This window comes from Muscardinus avellanarius (assembly GCF_963383645.1).
Source record: "Muscardinus avellanarius genome assembly, chromosome: 9".
Taxonomy (NCBI): domain Eukaryota; kingdom Metazoa; phylum Chordata; class Mammalia; order Rodentia; family Gliridae; genus Muscardinus; species Muscardinus avellanarius.
In genome coordinates this window covers 34,527,738-34,545,970 of record NC_137795.1, presented here as the reverse complement: position 1 = coordinate 34,545,970, position 18,233 = coordinate 34,527,738, and the positions used below count along the sequence as shown (strand labels likewise).

General features: G+C 39.2%; 1 protein-coding gene across 1 annotated transcript in view; it reads left to right on the top strand.

The window, feature by feature from the left end:
• Window positions 1-18,233, top strand: part of TSPAN13 (tetraspanin 13) — a gene marked incomplete at both ends in the record, with an annotated part of 36,746 nt that overhangs the window by 13,983 nt on the left and 4,530 nt on the right. Inside the window, 4 exons of the mRNA XM_080701950.1 lie at window positions 11,692-11,859; window positions 12,961-13,041; window positions 13,671-13,784; window positions 15,478-15,591. Of these exons, the coding sequence (XP_080558076.1) occupies window positions 11,692-11,859; window positions 12,961-13,041; window positions 13,671-13,784; window positions 15,478-15,591 (477 nt within the window). The remainder of the gene's footprint in view (window positions 1-11,691; window positions 11,860-12,960; window positions 13,042-13,670; window positions 13,785-15,477; window positions 15,592-18,233) is intronic.

Genomic DNA, 18,233 nt, shown 5'->3' with positions numbered 1-18,233 from the left:
GCCTCTTCTGTGCTAGGCACTTGGCCAGGTGCTAGGAATATAAGATGAACATGTACCTTGATTGAATGGCATTTAAGTCTTCCCTGTAAGACTTAAAGCACAGAGGGCTCCTCAGAAGGATTCAAAATAAGGGTAGGGCCAGGAGCAAGAGTAGTGACTAATGAATTACCTCTAGAGGTAATACAGGCCTTTTACATTCTGGAATTTAGGAGCCTAGGATCATAGATTTTGTTTTAAGAATAAAGGGTAGCCCTCATGAGAATGATCCAATTGGACTGGCTTAAAAAAAAAAGAAAAAGCACTTTGAAGCTGGGTGTGGTGGCGCACACTTGTAATCCCAGTCCTTGGGAGGCTGAGACAGGAGGATCACTTAGGTTCAAAGCCAGCCTCAGCTACTTAGTGAGGTTCTCAGCAACTTAGTGAGATTCTGTTTCCAAATAAGATATGAAGTAGGTCTGGGAGTGTAGCCCAGTGTAGAAAGCTCCTGGTTCCATCCCTATTACCACACATACACACAAATTAAAAACAAAACAAACAAAACCCAAAAAAACTCTGTTTTCAGTGTCTTCGTCTGTTTGCTGTTCCTAGAACAGATTACCACAGATAGTAATTTGTAAAGGGGACATTTATTTCTCACAGTTCTGCAGGCTGGAAAGTCCAAGGTGGAGGGGCTACCTCTACTGCGTCTTCCTGCTGGGGCTGTAACATGGAGGAAGGCCTCCCAATCCAAGACACTGGGAGTGCACAAACTCAGGTCCTTCCCTCTTCTCTAGAGCATCTACATCCACCACAAGATCTCATCTAACCCTAATTCCTTCCCAAAGCCCTACCTCCAAATACCATCAACATGTGAATTTGAAGTTTCCAACACATGAACCTTTAGGGACACATTTAAGATACTGCACTTATGCAGTTAACTAATGGAAAGGTCATCTGGAAAGGGCTTTATTGTTCTTTTGCCCATTACTGTGCAACCAGGTCTCATAGGGAGCGAGTTAAAGAGATATTATTTAAATGTATTGATCTGGACACAAAGAGATAACTATAATTTCTTATTCATTGTAATGGTATCTGTACTTCTACACCACTTTAAAATTATTTAAATTTATTTCACACAGAAAGAAGTGAAGAAGTAGGAAACTCAGACCAGATACACAATTCAAGCATGTTGTCCTGGATCCAGTCTCCATCTGTTTCTTATCCAGTCTCTGTGATATGGTCTTATGGGGAGGGGAAAAATGCACCAAGCAGAAAGTTTGCTACGACTCTGCCACTGTTTCATCTGTCATATAGCCTGGTTGCACTGATGACCTTAACTCTAAAATGAAAGGAGTCAGCAGGTGCCTTTGTGCCTTGGTGTTCTCTGTCTTGTGACCCTTGTTTGGGGATCTCTGTGTCCCTTGTGTAACACCCTCCAATGTATTCACCTTGATCAGAATCTACTTTGGTCTACACTGGTAGCTTTGCTGCCGCCAGCTCCTTGGGATTCTCTTGGGGAAACTGCCAATTTGAGACACTTAACAGCTGGCTGCAGTGTGTCTTTTCCATTACAGCTCTTTAAGCTCTCTTTTAAATCTCTTTTTATGTGGTCAACTTTTCTTTGTTTTAAAGAGAAAACAGGAAAGGTTGGTGCTTCCTGCTCATAAAAACATCGCTACCAAGGAGTTAACAGATCCATAATCTGTTTTTATCAGCATTCTGCCTCCCGAAGGAAGGAAACTATTTGTCATAGGTCTAAATTTACTATTACAATTGGTTTCATAAGAAAACTGTTATTAAAATTGAACAAAGGATTCTTGCAGTTCCTTTATCTACTAAGTTATAGTGACAAGCTTAGAGTTCTTAATTATCCAGTTAGAATTCACTTCATTTGAATCAATAATTTTTAGATTACTAGTTTGGAACACTTAGTATAATCTCATTCTCCTCAAAGCTACAAACTAATGATAACACATAATTATCACTACTCAGAAATAAATTGTTTTATTATTACCGTTAAAAGGCTCCTTTTTAGTAAAAGTTAAAGAAACACTGATAATTAAATGTTAGAGGCATACTTACATATTATAAATCTTCAGGTTTTTTGGTGGTACTGGGTCCCTGGAAACCTACCTCTGGGCTACACTCCCAGACCTATTTTTATACTCTTCTTATTTGGAAACAGGGTCTTTTAAGCCAGCACAGCTGGCTTTGAACCAGCGCGATCCTCCTGTCTCCACCTCCCAAACACAGGGATTACAAGCGTGCACCACCACACCCGGCTTTAGATGTTATTTCTAACTTAAAAAGTTAATTATGACTATTTGGGGGATTTTTGTTATGATGTGTTAGGAACAGTTATACACAAGTTAAACACATGCTTTTTTAAGTTTCTTAATTAAAAAATAATTTGGAGTTTAATCAGAAATTTACCTCAAAAGTTCATGTTCATGTAGTTTCACTGTTGTAGTAATAGATGTAAATTTGGTTTGGATTAGATACTTTAGTATTGTTGTCTTCCCCTTTGGAATCCATAAAAATGATAATATGTGTGCGTGCGTGCGTGTGTGTGTGTGTGTGTGTGTGTGTGTCTGTGTGTACCTGTCTGTCTGAGAAGAGAATAGTGTGGTCTGGTTCATCCTCGAGATCATTCAAGTGTGATGGACCCAGAGAATTGCTTTTTGTTATACATGTGTGGAGAAAATGCGTATCACCTACTGCCTTCAGGTATGCAGCATGTTCATTTGAAGACTTTCCTTTTTTCCCTAAGTGGAAGCAAATTACAGAAGAGGATGTGAACCACACTTGAGGATGCCACTTTACAGTTAACACAAAATACATGAAAGACAAACAATGTCATCATTCAAATTGCTGGGCTTGGGAAATAGTAGGAAAGGGCTAGGTGAGGACAGTTGGACTAATTTATTGAAAAAAGTAGAGCAGAAGAATTTAGAATTGTTGCATCTTTAAAAGATGCAGCTTTTAAAGTTTTCTATTTTTAATTAGGAAATATTTCAGATGCACATAAAACAATGCAGAAGAGCCATGCGATCCCTCCAGCTAGATTTCACAGATACTGGTATTCTGCCATGTCTCCCTTCCCTTAAGAAGTTAAAGTTTGAGCCGGGCGTGGTGGCGCATGCTTGTAATCCCAGCATTCGGGAGTCTGAGACAGGAGGATCTTGGTTCAAGGACAGCCTCAGCTACTTAGTGAGGCCCTCTGCAACTCAGTGAGACCCTGTTTCAAAATAAAGAATAAAAAATAGGGCTGGGGATGGAGCTTGGAGGAGGTAGCATGCCCCTGGGTTCCATCCCCAGTACCACACACACACAAAAAAAAAGTTAAAGTTTTGATGGACTACAGGCCCCTCTCCTGCCTTTCCCATTTCCTTGTGCTCCTAAGTATTTGTCACTATCCTGAATTCAGCACCTGTCATTTTCATGACATTTGTGACAATCCCATGTAGTAATCATCCACAGACAATAGTGGTTTTTGTGTTTGAAAATTTACACAAATGAGATGCTTCATTTGTATTTATATGAACTAGCTGATCTATGTTTTTGAACTTTATTGATTTTGTAGGAATAGATAAAAATCATATATATTCTAGTGTGTGATTGCAGCAGAGTTTGTCAGTTCCCTTGTTATGTGTTTGAGGTTGATTTCAATTTACTTTTTACTGTTATAAGCAAGGCCACAGAAGAACACTGGTACTTTGTGTAGTTGGTGAAATGGGTATTTCTCTTGAGGATTTGCTTAGAAACAGAATTGCTGCATTAGTAAGGGATACACGTCTTGGCTGCCAAATGGCTCTGTAAAGTAATGATGACAGCTTATACATCTGCTTGCAAATAATTTGTAGATTGCCCACACTCTTGGAGTCATTGGGCCTAATTTTTGACTACCTAGTGCCTGTGAGATTGTAGCTTATTCTCTTTTAATTTTCTGATTTTTAAATGAGATTTAGCATGCTTCATGTGTGGATGGGCGCTTTGGACCCTTCTTCAGTAAATTATCTCTTCTTACCCTTGACCACTTTTCAGTGTGCTTTTTGTCTTTTAAACTGATTTTTAAGGTGCCCTTTAATATATATATGTGTTGGAAATATTTTCTCCTGGTCCTAGGCTAATCCATACTTGTATTTTTCATTGTATCAATTTTAAAATTTTCAGCATATAGTGTAGTAGGTAATAACACAGAATCTACAGCCCCAAAGCCTGGGTTCATATCCCAGTTCTACCACTTACTTGCTGTGTAACCTTGGACAAATTGCTTAATGCAATAGTACTTATGTATCTTTTAAGGTTTTTTTTCTTTGTGGTACTGGGGATTGAAACCAGAGTCATTCTACCTCTAAGCTACACCCCTAGATCTATTATTATATTTTTATTTTTGAAACAGGATCTTACCAGGTCAATGAGAGTCTTGTTACCTGCTAATGCTGTCCTCAAACCTGTGATCCTATCTCAGCCTTCCAAGCACTGGGATTTCAGGTGTGTGCCACCATACCTGGCTCCCTTCTAGGTTTTTTGTAAAGGTTAAATTGGTTAATAAATGTAAAATGCTTAGTACACTTAGTCTAGCATATACTGACCTTTTTCCTTACTCTTCTTCAAAATGTCCCAGGTTCTTCTATGATATTTATTCTTCCACATGAATTAAAACCCTTCTGAGATTTTTTTCTGGAATTACTTTGAATTTGTTGGTTAAATTATGGACGAACTGGTGCTTTATTACCATGAGCGTTTCCTCATCCATAAACATGATCTCTCTTACCGTGGATCTTTATTGTGTTCTTCAGTCCACTCGCATTTTTGCCATGAGGGTCTTTTATTGTTAGAGTTATTCATATATACCTTCTGTATGTATCTTAAGAAATTATTAAAAATATTTTTTGGAGTATTGGGGATGGAACCCAAGGGCAGTGTACCTCCAAGCTACACCCCCAGCCCTATTTTTTAGTCTTTTTGTTTTGAAACAGGATCTTACTGAGTTGTGAAGGGCCTCACTGAATAGCTGGGGCTGTCCGTGAACCACAATCCTCCTGTCTTAGCCTCCCAAATGCTGGGATTACAAGCCATTGCCACCACGCCCGACTTTAAAAAATACTTTTAATGTGCTATGGGGTTGGCTCTGGAATGTCTTCCAAAGTCTCATGTGGGACTGGATAATGAGGGCTACAAACTTTTCAGTGGATTAATCCATTTGGTGGAACAATAATTGAAATGGATTGCTAGAAGGTGGTAGAAACTGTAGGAGGTGGGGCCTACCTGGAGAAGGTGGGTCCCTTAGGTTGTGTCCTGCAAACATGTCTTTTCTCAGGCCTCCCCTTCTGTCTACCTGCTCCCTGGCTGCCATGAGCTGAACTGTTTCCCTCTGCATTAATATCAGCTCAGGCCCAGAGCAATGGAGCCAGCCCACCATGGACTGGAGCCTCAGAAACCATGAACCAGAATAAGCCTTTCAAGTTGTATATTTTAAGTAACACAGTGACAAGAAGTTGACTAATGCACCGTGTTCAGCATGCTATTGATTTTTGCATATTAGTCCAATTCTAGCAATTTTTCTGGTTCTTTACTAGTTTTGATAATTGGTGAATGTTTTGGATTTTCTTGGTACATACACTTACTAATTTGTGAATACGATCAGTTGTGTCCCCCTTCCCCCACCCATCTTTGTTGTGCGTTCACTCTTATTCAGTTGTCTAAGACCTCTAATAACAACTATACATAAAAGAGGTGATCTTAATTCTAATGAACCCAGGTGTGTAAGGATGGTCTACCTCTGAGTTACACCCCCAGCTGTATTTGATTTTTTATTTTGAATCAGTGTCTCTCAAGTTGCCAAGCAACTTGCTCATTTGCTGAGGCTGGCCTTGAGAACCTTTGATTCTCCCGTCTGAGCTTCCCAAGTACTGGGATTACAGGCATGTAATCCCACTATGTTTATGCCTGAATCCAAATCTTAAATTTTGAAAGAACTGTTTCTCATGTTTTGTCAATGTATGATTTTTCCTCTGAGATTTTGATAAGCATTATCAGTTAGGGAAATTTTGTACTTTTTCTTAAAAACTTAATTTTCCTGGAGGGCCATTATTTTTTCCTTTTTAATTTTTTGTGGTGCTGAGGATAGAACCCAAGGGCCTTCTCCTTTTGGGATAAAACCTCAGTCTTATTTTTTATTTGGAAACAGGGTGTCTCATTAAGTTACTGAGAGCCTTACTAGATTGCTGGGGCTAACTTTGAACCTTGAGAGGCCTGTCTCAGCCTCTCAAGTACTGGGATTACATGAACTACCACACCGGGCTACTTTTTTTTTCTTCCTAGAGTATGCTTTGTCTTTTCTATTACATTTATTTTCTTTCTGCTAGCATTCCTTCTCTTTTTATGTGAATTTTCTTTTCTTTTTCTTTTTTTAATGATACGGGTGATTGAACCCAGGGACATTTTATCCTCTGAGCTAAATCTTCAGCCCTTTTTATTTTGAAACTGGGTCTTGCTAAGTTGCTGATTCTCCTTGCTAAGCCTCCCAAAGACTGGTATTACAGGTGCTTGCCACCATCCCTGGCTGTGTGGCTTTTATTTTAAGTCTGCATTTTGAAATATGGTTTTGCTTTTTCCATGCTGTGTCTGTTTCTTTTTGTCTTTTAGTTGGTTTAAATGTGTTGATTTTAGTCCTGTTTAGTTTTATTATCTCAACTTCTTGGGAGCTCTGATCCTTCTTTGTATGTTACATCTCTTTTATGGTGGACTTAGTTTTTCTTGTGTGCTTTGTGACCTTTGATAGCAAAGTTTCTTTGTTTATTTTATTTATTTATTTGGGGGCCTGGGATTTGAGAGTGTCTCTTCTGAGTTAGTTTGGATTTTCTTCTGTGAGTTTTGCTTTCCAAAGTGCCATCTAAGCCTGTGATCAGCTTTATTTAAATTGCGTGCAGGAAGGTTCCCGAATGCCTGCGTGGGGAAGTGCATATTTAAATGCCCAGTACAGGCATGGCGGGCTCGTTGTTCCTCTTTCTTGCTGAGGAATTGGTGGAGAGTCCCCAAAAATCTTTGCCGTCTTCCTGGATGCATAGTTGTGTTTCTCTTATACCTTACATTGAAAAAGTAGGTTTTGGGAGTTCCTAGCTATGCAAGGGTCTCAGTTTCACCTTCTAGTTCTGCCTGACTCAACACTAAAACTAAAGTCTTTCTCCTTCAGGACTGTTTTGATTCAGGGGTGCCTTCCATACCCCCTTGTGGACCCCACTCACCAATGGGATTCTTACAGTATGGGCTTTCATTTCTTCTTTTATTTCTGGTTTATGGGAATCTCCCATAATCTCCTTATGAATATGTATGTGATAAATATATATCACATACATATTCATAAACATACACACATATATCTGAGCATGTAAAAAACATTACATATATATGTGTGTGTGTGTGTGTATATATATATATATATATATATATATATATATATATATATTGTTTGGAATGATGATGGATGCCTATAATCCTAAGGAGGCTGAGACGGGTTTGGCAGCTTGGTGAGGTCCTCTGCAAATAAGTGAGACCCTGTTTCAAAATAAAAAATAAAATAAAAATAAAGTGGGGCTGTATATGTAGCTCAAAGGCAGAATGCCAAATCCATCCCATTGCCCATTTTTGTTTTATAGCATGCTTCCAAAGAATGGTTTAACATTTTTAAATGATTGTGAAAAGAATCAAGGGACCTGTGCCTGGTGGCATAAGTTTGTAATCCCAATATTTAGGAAGCTGACACAGGAGGATCCCAGGTTCAAGGCCAACCTCAGCAACTTAGTGAGGCTCACTGCAGTTTAGTGAGACATTGTTTCAAAATAAAATATAAAATAGGGTTGGGAATGTAGCTCAGAGGTAGGGTTCCCCCAGGTTCAAACCCCAGTATTGCAAAAAAAATAAAGTCAAAGGAAGAATAGTATTTTATGATTCTATGAATTTAAATATCAGTGTTTAAAAGTTATTGGAACACAGCCCTGCCAGTTCATTTATGTGTCACCTCTCTCTGCTTTCGTATTAAACAGCAGATTGAACAGTTGGGGCAGGTGCTATGTGATCTGTAAAACCACACAGTAAACATCTGGTCCTTTAGGAAGAAACTGCCAACTTCTATACTATTAAAGATACCTTGTCTCTGGCTTTTAGTGCATAGTTGATATCCACTATTTGTTGATGGATAATTTATAATTTAGTATTTAAAATACTTCACTCTTAATATTTTGTTTTACTAACATGGTCAGGATTTGCTTTGATTCCCTAAAGAAATCTTTAAAATCATGGAGTTAGAAGATATTTTTAAAAATCAAATTCATGCGTCTGATCTTTTTCTTTTTCCTCCAAGACTCAAAGGATGAAATATAGAGTGGGCATTCTATGAAATAGAAAGTTGTAGCCCATGAATTTAATTGAATTAGTAAAAGCGATTGCACACAGGACTTAGTGTCAGTTAGGATAATTAACTTTATATATCAACTTGGAGATAGGCTATGGTGCTCACTTGTTTGGTCAAACACTAGATATCGATCTGAAGATATTTTGTAGATATGATTGACATTTACAGTTGACTAAGTAAATCAGATTACTGTCTGCAATGTGGGTAGGCTTCATCCAATTGGTGGGGACTCTGAAGAGCAACCCCTGAAGGTTTCCTGAATAAGAAAAAATTCTTCCTGTTTTCAGCCTAATGGCCCACCCTACACATTTCCGACTTGCCAATCACAACAGTGTGGGAACCAATTCTTTTTTTTTTTTTTTTTTTTCTTTGGTGGTACTGGGGTTCCTGGAAGCCCTTCTACCTCTGGGCTACATACCCAGACCTATTTTATGCTTTTTTATTTTTGGAAACAGGGTCTTTTAAGCCAGCCAGGCTGGCTTCGAACCTGCGCAATCTTCCTGTCTCCGCCTCCCAAGCGCGGGGATTACAAGCGTGCGCCACCACACCCGGCAAACCAAGTCTTTAAAATGACTCTTACTATCCTCTTTCCCTCCCTCCCTTCCTTCCTACCCCCTATTATATATATATTTACATATAATTTTTTGTGGTTTCATTTTTTGGAGATCCGTAAGTGATTATAGCAAGCCACTGTGATGTGTATAAGTGTGTACCATCTCTAGCATTTGGTACCCAGATGCCACAAGGATGCTAAACCTATTCCTCTCACCTCCTGGGGGCGAGGCCCTTCCTGGCATCATCCAGCCCTTCTTACTTCGCACCTCCTTCAGGTTTCTGCTTTTTACAGCTCCTGAAAGGAAATATGTTATATTTGGATGCCACAAAGTGAGAAATAAGCTCACTTGTGAAGGGGCAGAGGACTCTTTCTCAGTCCAAATTTGGTTCAAGTGGTAAGAAGACTGTGAGGATGATAAAGAGGAAACAGGAGCAAATGGCCCTGCTGATAAGGTGAGAAAAGGAGAGGCACTAGACAGATTTCTGGGTGGCAGCAAAATTCACGAGAACCTTTTCTTCTCTTCCCTTTGAAAATGAAAGCTTTGTGTGTGTACCACCTGCAATGAGGCCAGCACGTCTGGATAACTCCATAATTCAGCTCTTTCAGGCTACAGATGGCTGCTTTTATTCCCTTGTTTTGTTTGGCAAAAATACAAAACTGTTTTGGGTAAAAATACAAATAGATCCACACTATTTGGCTGTTGTCTTGTATCTCTGTGCATGTACATAACTTTATATACCAAAAGTTCATTTTTTTTTCTGATAAGCTATTGTTGTACAGAAAGGAAAATTGCATATTTGAGCAGAAGACCCATTGCATTTTATATTTCTAAGCAGACTTTATAAGGCCTTTAAGGTGCTAGGAAATATATTCTCTACACTCTGATTCCTCCAAACTGGATATTACACCATTGGATTGCTACAGAAATACTTGAAGGAGTTCGTTTTCCTATCCCACAGCCCTCCCTCCCTCCCCTCTCTGACTCCTGCTAAGCTCCATTGCATCCGTTAGTTATAATCTTTGTGTGGCATGCTATTTGTGGTATTTATTTATTATTTCTTTAGTATTGTGGATTGAACCCATGGGCATTCTGCCCTGGAGCTAAATTTCCAGCCCTTTTTATTTTGAAGCAGGTTCTTGCTATGCTGCTGGGGCTGGCCTCAAACCTGCAGTCCTCCCGTCTCAACCTTCCTCGTACTGGAATTACAAGAGTGCACCAGCACCTAATATTTGGTGTTATTTTAGAGAAGTAATTGTAACTGTGATTTTTACAGGTTGTAACCATTAGATATGTATTCTACCCCTTCACCTGGTGGTATTTGGTAAAAAGTACACATAAAATGATTGGACTATATATTCCTTTATTTTGGTACAGGTTCCTTGATCAGAAAGCCATTTCATTCCAAATAGCCAAACTCTCTTACCCTCTTCTACTTGTGCTAGAAGTTTTAGTAGTTGTTTTCTCTCTCTGAAATCTAGTGATGGCATCTCAGGCAATTCATTTCAGAACAGTTCTGTGAGATACTTTTGAATGTTCCCCTGGGCCAGGGCCTGTGATAGGTTCTGGGGATCAGGGAAATAAGAAGATGTGGGTCCTTGTTTTTAGGTGGAAGATGGAAATAGTCTAGTCACTCAAGGAAGACAAATTGTAAGAGAAGGGAGGGAGTAAGTATTTTGGGGACTGGGAAGGCAGAGGGCTACAGTAAAATTGGGCTTTGAAGGAAATAAGTAACTTCCAAATGAAGACATGACTATGTTAGACTGAGATATATTTATATCTAGAAGTGTTATGTACGCTGTTACTTCACGATCTTAGGTAGCATTAGTTTAGGCTTTAAATCAGAGGCTATCAGACTCCATGTCATTTTTATAGGTTATCTTTAATATTTCTTTTAAACGTATGACTGAAGACTTAGATAATTTACTAAAACAATACTGTCCCCTGAGACCCTCTGTGTTCTTGCATTGATGGATTCAACTGACTGTGAATCAGAAAGCTGGAAGTGGCAGCACACACATAATCCCAACAACTCGACATGCTGATGCAGGAGGATCATAAGTTCAAGGACAAGCTGAGCAACCTAGCGAGACCTGTCTCAAAACAAGAACTTCAAAAAAGAATAGGGAAATGTAGCACTCCTCCCCCATGCCAGGCATTGGTGATGCCTGCTTGTAATCCCCGTACTTGGGAGACTGAGGCAGAAGGATTAGAGGTTCCAGGCTAGCCTTAACAATTTAGCAAGATCCTATTTCAAGATAAAAATGAAAACGTCTGCAGGTTGGGGATGTAGTTCAGAGGTAGAATTCCCCTGGATTTAATTCCTACTACTAATAAAAAGGAAGGAAAGGGAGAAGGGAAGAAGGGAGGGAGGGGGAGAGACAGAAAGGAAGGGAGAAAGAGAATTGGAAATAATATGTCTTAGACAGACATTTTTTCTTGTCATTATTTTCTTAATAATATACAGTTATTTGCATAGCATTTATACTGTATTAGGCATTATACTGACTCTGGAGATGATTTAAAATATATGAGAGAATGTACTGAGCTTATGCAAATATTATACTATCTTGTGTGAATCCCGAACACGCTTTGCTTTTGGTATCTGTAGGAAGTTCTGGTACTGAGGGATTGAGGGATAGTTGTATTGACTAATAACAATTATTTGAAAGATGCTAATATCTAAACATCCTAAAAGATGTTAATATCATATAAACTGACCCTCCCCACATTTTTTTGCAGCTGGTTAGCCTCTTGCTGATCGGAATCGCAGCCTGGGGCATTGGCTTTGGGCTGATTTCCAGTTTCCGCGTGGTTGGTGTGGTCATCGCCGTGGGCATCTTCTTGTTCCTGATCGCATTAGTGGGGCTGATTGGAGCTGTAAAACACCATCAAGTGTTGCTGTTTTTTGTATCCTTTTTAAAGGTTGGGATTTTTTACCCCCACAGGTTGAGCTATTACTCATGATTAATTGCCGTTTTGATGACTCTAACAAATTTAATGTTATTAGGAAATTAATTTCCAGAGAGTAGTGCCCAGAAAGCTCCGTGCACCAATATTAGGAGTATTTCTGAGGTCAGAGTTACTGTTTGTTTATGTATTCTCACCCATTCCTTGTCATGTTATCAAGTATTCTGCAAGTTCAGTGTAGTCTCGAGTATGTATTGCGAATTCAGGGTAAAATTGAACTAATTCAGTGACTTTGGGCCCTTACCAACATATTAATATTTGGTTGAGAATTTAACAGTGTGGTTTTTATTATTTACTTATTCATTCATTTATTTTGGTACTGGGGAATTAACCCAGGGGAATTCTACCTCTGAGCTACACTCCCTACCCCTACTTTTATGTTTATTTTGAAACAGGGTCTCGCTAGGTTGATGAGATGCTCACTACTAACTAAGGCTGTCCTTGAACCTGCAATCCTCCTGTCTCAGCATTCCACGAACTGGGATTACAGGTGTGCACCACCATGCCTGACTCTTATTTTATTTCATTGGGTATTGGAGAGGGAACTCCTAGACATTATACTTTTGAATTATATCCCCAGTCCTACCTTATTTTATTTATTTATTTTTTTGAAACAGGGTCTCTCTAAGTTGAGAATCTCACTAGCCTCCCAAATACTGGGTTTATAGGCATATGCCATCAAACCTGGCAACAGTTTGAGTTCTAGTAATATTAAGAAAGTATATATACATTTGTCTATACTTATTTCCTATTTTATACATTTTCTATTTTATACATATAAGAATTCTTATTTTATTCATGAAATTCTAAGAGATATGCTTTTATTTTTATACTTGTAATTAATTTCCATGTGAATTCATGCTATACTGTATTACCAATTACCAAAATAATAATTAAGAATATATTTTCTGAACTTTTCCCAAGGGCCATTTGTTTTATTTTCTGTGTGAATTACCCCTAGTGCATCTAAAGTTGTCTCGGTATTTCTGCTTTATGCCATTTTAAGAGTATTTAAAAATGTCCTTAACTTTGAACTTTCAGTATATGATTATCCTCTTGCTTGTGTTTATTGTTCAATTTTCTGTATCTTGTGCTTGTTTAGCCCTGAATCAGGACCAGCAGGTAAGCAAAGACTTTTCCCTACTATGTTCTTATACCACATGGTTTGAGTATGAAAAAAGGGGAGAAATAATTGGAGTAAAAAACAGTTTCTGTGCAGAATGCAATTGTGCTCTAAAGAGCTAAACTGTCTGGTTCCTGAGTGTGTTAGTGGAACAGATTGGAGCTGAAGACACCATCAGATTGCCTAAGCTGAGTCCTTAGCTCTTGCGGGGTAATATTTGGCGCTGCCAAGAGATGTGTATCTGAGCTTTTTCCACCATTATGCAGTGAAACATTTGTTCCACAGTGTTTGTGGTTTCATTCTAGTGGCTGTTATTTTCATGCTCTTAGTTTGTACAGAAATACGAGTTTTTCTCGTGGGACAACAGAAACTTTGTCTTGTTATGTTTAGAGAATTACACCTTTGAAACAAGTGCCTGTTTTAATTTGCATGCAAACATTTAGACTCTTCCATTCTTAGTACATCAATTTCTGTTGCAGATGGAGGAATAAGCCTTTGAAAAGTTTTAGTGATCTCTTAAACAGTATTTATTTCACGTACACTCAGTACCACAAGCTCCAGGCTCTAGCTTTAAACATCTCATGCAGGGATGACACATTTTCATGTACATATTAAATGTTTTTCTCAGAGTCACCTTCTGGAGGTTGGCTGGAACAATACAGCAAGTGCTCGCAACGACATCCAGAGAAATCTAAACTGCTGTGGGTTCCGAAGGTTTAACCAAAGTGAAACCTGTCTGGCTGTAAGTCCAAAGTTTCAAGTATTTCTTTAAAAAAATATTTTGCATACAGCTGAATAATGATAAAATGAAAGAAATGGACTTTCTGATGAGAATTGCATTTCAAAATTGTCTTATGTAGCCGAGTGTGGTGGCGCATACTTGTAATCCCCACGCTTGGGAGGCAGAGACAGGAGGATCATGTAGGTTCGAAGCCAGCCTCAGCTACTTAGTGAGGCTCTCGGCAACTTAAGTGAGACCCTGTTTCCAAATAAAATATAAAATGGGTCTGGGAGTATAGCCTGGAGGTATAAAGCCCTCTGGGTTTCACCTCCAGTACCACCAAAAAAAAAAAATTGTCTTATGTGTACCTCTATTATATGTTCATATACATTATTGTTGCATTTGCTTGTTCTCAAGTAATCCTGAGGGTGCTGAATACGATGAGGCTCAGTCAGACACGTGGTTTTGATTTATTGCACCTAGAGCACGTTGTAAAAGAGAACTGATAGCCAGGCGTGGTGGCGCACACTTGTAATCTCCGCGCTTGGGAGGTAGAGACAGGAGGATCATGCAGGTTCGAAGCCAGGCTTGCTGGCTTAAGAGACCCTGTTTCCAAATAAAAATATAAAAAATAAATAGGTGTCAGGGAATGTAGCCTGGAGGTATGGAGGTAGAAGGGTTTCCAGGAACCCCAGAACCACCAAAAAAAAAAAAAAAAAGGAAAATAAAAGAACTGAGTCTTAGAGATGTAGGGGAGGTATGTAAGTATCTTGGTTTTTGGAGCATTTTATGGCAGAAGGAGGAGAATGATTTATACTAAATTGGAGTTCTTACCCAGCTAAACACCTCCAAGGTAGAAGACAAACAGAACTACCCTCTTTCCTCTCTTCCTTCCTCCCCATCACAATCCTGCACCCTTTCTATCTGGAGTTGAGCTGTGGATGGACCAAGTAGAGCCATCCCTGTGTTTTTAGCCAGACCCTGACCACCAAGCTCCAACCCCAATTCTCTGTGAAAAAGAGCCGAAGGCTCAGCTCACCTAGGAAGTTCACTGTGTTTATATTTTGGGAAAGTTCCTATTACCACCTCTCGACCTCTGAGGCCTGAATGAGGCTCTTTAGTGGGAACCTTTCTTTGCAGGATTCTATACTAATTTTCTGTATCTGTATAACATATTATCACAAATGTGTCGGCCCCAAACAATACTCATTTATTATCTTATATTTTCTATGGGTCAGCAGTCTAGGTATGTTAGCCGTGTCCTCTGCTCAGAGTCTCAGGAGGCTGAAATCAAGTATTGGCAGAGGCTACAGTTAACTGAGGCATAGAGTCCTCGCCCTAGCTCAGTGGTTGTTAGTAGAATTCAGTTGTAGTTATAGGACTAAGGCCCTGTTTTCTGGATGTCTGTCAGCTGTGCTTCTTGGGTCACAACAAACCCAGCAGCATCAAAGTTAGGAGAGTCTCTCCATTTGGCTAAGAAGGAGATATATACCAAGTTTCCTGAACACGGGGGACTACCCATCATATTCATAAGCCACAAGGGGAAAGATGTTGTAGGGCCTGTGTACTGGGGCCTATCTTTTGCACACCACTAAAAAACCAGCTCCCCAATTGGATGTCATATTACCAGATTCCAGTTTTGCATTTGTGCCATTTTTATGTGCTTTTTATAAATGTACCTTGGAATAGAAGGTCTTTTCTCTCATTGATGCAGAGCTGTTTTAAAAGCGAACACCAGTGCCCACTGTGTGCTCCAATAATAGGAGAGTATGCTGGAGAGGTTTTGAGATTTGTTGGTGGCATCGGCCTCTTCTTCAGTTTTACGGAGGTATGTATGCGTTGCTCAGCGTTTTCCCCTCTTTGTCACAGGGAGTCCTGTTTTGTATAGCAAGAGGGCATAGCATCAAACAGCAGTGAGGCACATAATTTTGGAGGGCATCAGTGAATATTTTTCTTTGAGAACTATCAGTGTAACAGGAGAACCCTGGCTTGGAATCATAGCCTTAACTTTATGACAGTGTGAAATGTCTGATCTGTTTCCCATTATGTAAAATGGAATTAAAAAAAAAAAAGAAACGAGGCTAGGGTTATCTCTTGGTTCTCATCTTTAGATTTGTATGATAAATTGTAACTTTAATTTTGGAGTAGGTGGAACATTTATGTTATTTAATGTGTTAAGATGTACACATGTATATGTATATAAAGGTATGCTTTGAAAAGTTGCCTCTCAGCTCCATCCCTCATTCCCCTGTTCCTAGCCTTCTAAAACCTACCGATAACCACTATTATTTTATTATACACAAAATAGATGTTTATACTGTCTTAATACAGCTATACTAATTATATATTTTATATAATACATATATATGAGAGGAATCTTACAAATATTATTTGGTAATTTTAAAGAATGCTCACTCTTCCTTGTGTTTATTTTTAAAATTTTTATTATTTATTTATTCCTTAGAAAGGGATTTTGTTATATTGCTTGTCCTTGCTGGCATTGAACTCCTAGATTCTAGCCACCTTCCTGTCTCAGTCTCCCAAGGGACTGAGAATAGCTGGGACTCCAATCACATGCTCATTGTCCTTATTAAACCCCCAATATCTGTGGACATTTTTTTATTTGTTTGTTTATTTTGCAGACTTGGGAAATTGGGCCTGGCACATGCTAGGTAAATTGCTTTACCACTGAGCTATATCCCTAGCTTTGTGGAGTGGGCAGTGTATAGCAAGATTACATTTCACTTGTAGTCTTTATTTCATGGAAAAAAGTTGTACAGCCTTATAAAATGAAAACACAAGGTGCTCATTGTTGATAGAAGCAAACCTTTGGCCAGCTTTCAGTCCTCAGCAGCAGGCTGGTTAGTTTGGGTGTGTCACACAGGGGCAGGTGGCTAAGGAGTGCACTCAGGTGCTGCATGGTCTGGGCTGAAGCTCCTGCGGCTTCTGCAGCTGTTTATTAGTTGTGTCAGTCTGGGGAAGTTACTTCACTGTTCTCTGCTTCTGTTCCCTCGTCTTTAAACATGGAGATAATTGAGAGCCCCTACTTCAGAAGGTTGTTGTGATGATTACAGGAGTGGGTGCATATAAGACTTGTGGTACTTAGAATAGTACCTGGTACAAGGCAGGCACTGTAAAGTGTTAGATGTCATTTTGTAGCCATGAATACATTGTTGATATGTAAGTCACTATATTATGCCCTAGTTAAGAAAAAAAAGTCAATCGGTCCCTATTACTGCCATGGTGAGATAATTATATCACACTCCTGTTTTTAAGTAGATAACAGAGTAACAGGCATTCAGTGGTCCTTTGACTTAATGTTTATATAGCTATAGAAATACATGGCAAGCTCTTTGTAAGAGTTAGCATGGTATCTTTAAAAGGAAATCAGAAGAATTGTAAGTCTTTTGTATGGCTGCAGTTTAATGGGTTCATTTAAAAGTCATTTAGTTTCTCTTTTAAATTTTCACTATAATAAATAATTTGGTCAATTTTTTGTACAGAAAGTTTTATCTTAATCCCCCAGCTTTCACTCTGAGAATGTTTCTTGACAAAATATGACACAATGTGAGAACATTTTTAAGATTTTCAATGAATACTATACTTGTTAAATTGCATTCTTGAAAAGAGGCTACCATTTGGTTTGAACACTAACTCTAGACATTATTATTATAAAATTTTTGACAGTTTTTTTTTTTTTTTTTGCAGGTCTGGGGATGGAACCCAGAGGTATTTGACCTCCTAGCTACATCCCCTGCCCAATTTTTTATTCTTTATTTTGAAACAGGGTCTCACTGAGTTGCAGAGAGCCTCACTAAGAAGCTGAGGCTGTCCGCGAACCGCAATCCTCTGGTCTCAGCCTCACAAATGCTGGGATTACAAGCGTGCGCCACCACGCCCGGCTTAAATTTTTGACAATTTGATAGGTCAAAAAATAATTCTTGCCGGGCGTGGTGGCGCACGCTTGTAATCCCTGCGCTTGGGAGGCAGAGACAGGAGGATCGCGCAGGTTCGAAGCCAGCCGCGCGCACGCTGGCTTAAGAGACCTTGTTTCCAAAATGAAAATGTAAAAAATAGGTCTGGGAGTGTAGCCCGGAGGTAGAGGGGCTTCCAGGAACCCCAGTACCACCAAAAAAAAAATAAATAATAATAATAATAATAATTCTTGTTGCTGTTTTGAAAAAGTGGCTAATGAATTTGACCATATATCCATATGTCTCTGACCATTTATATTTATTCTTTTGTGAGTTGGAAGTTTTCCTATGTCTCAGTTGAGGCTGTTTGGATTGCATGTAACAAACTCAAAATAGCTTGTCCAAAATGGGGATTCGAAGAACAACAGGCCGTGGGTTGGAATGCGAGTGAGAAGCACTGCATGCAGCTGGGCCTTTTGGGGTGGGCCTGGAAAAGAGCCTCCGCCCACTCCGCCCCTCTGCCCTCCCCTTCCCCTGCTGTCATTCCTACCACTTT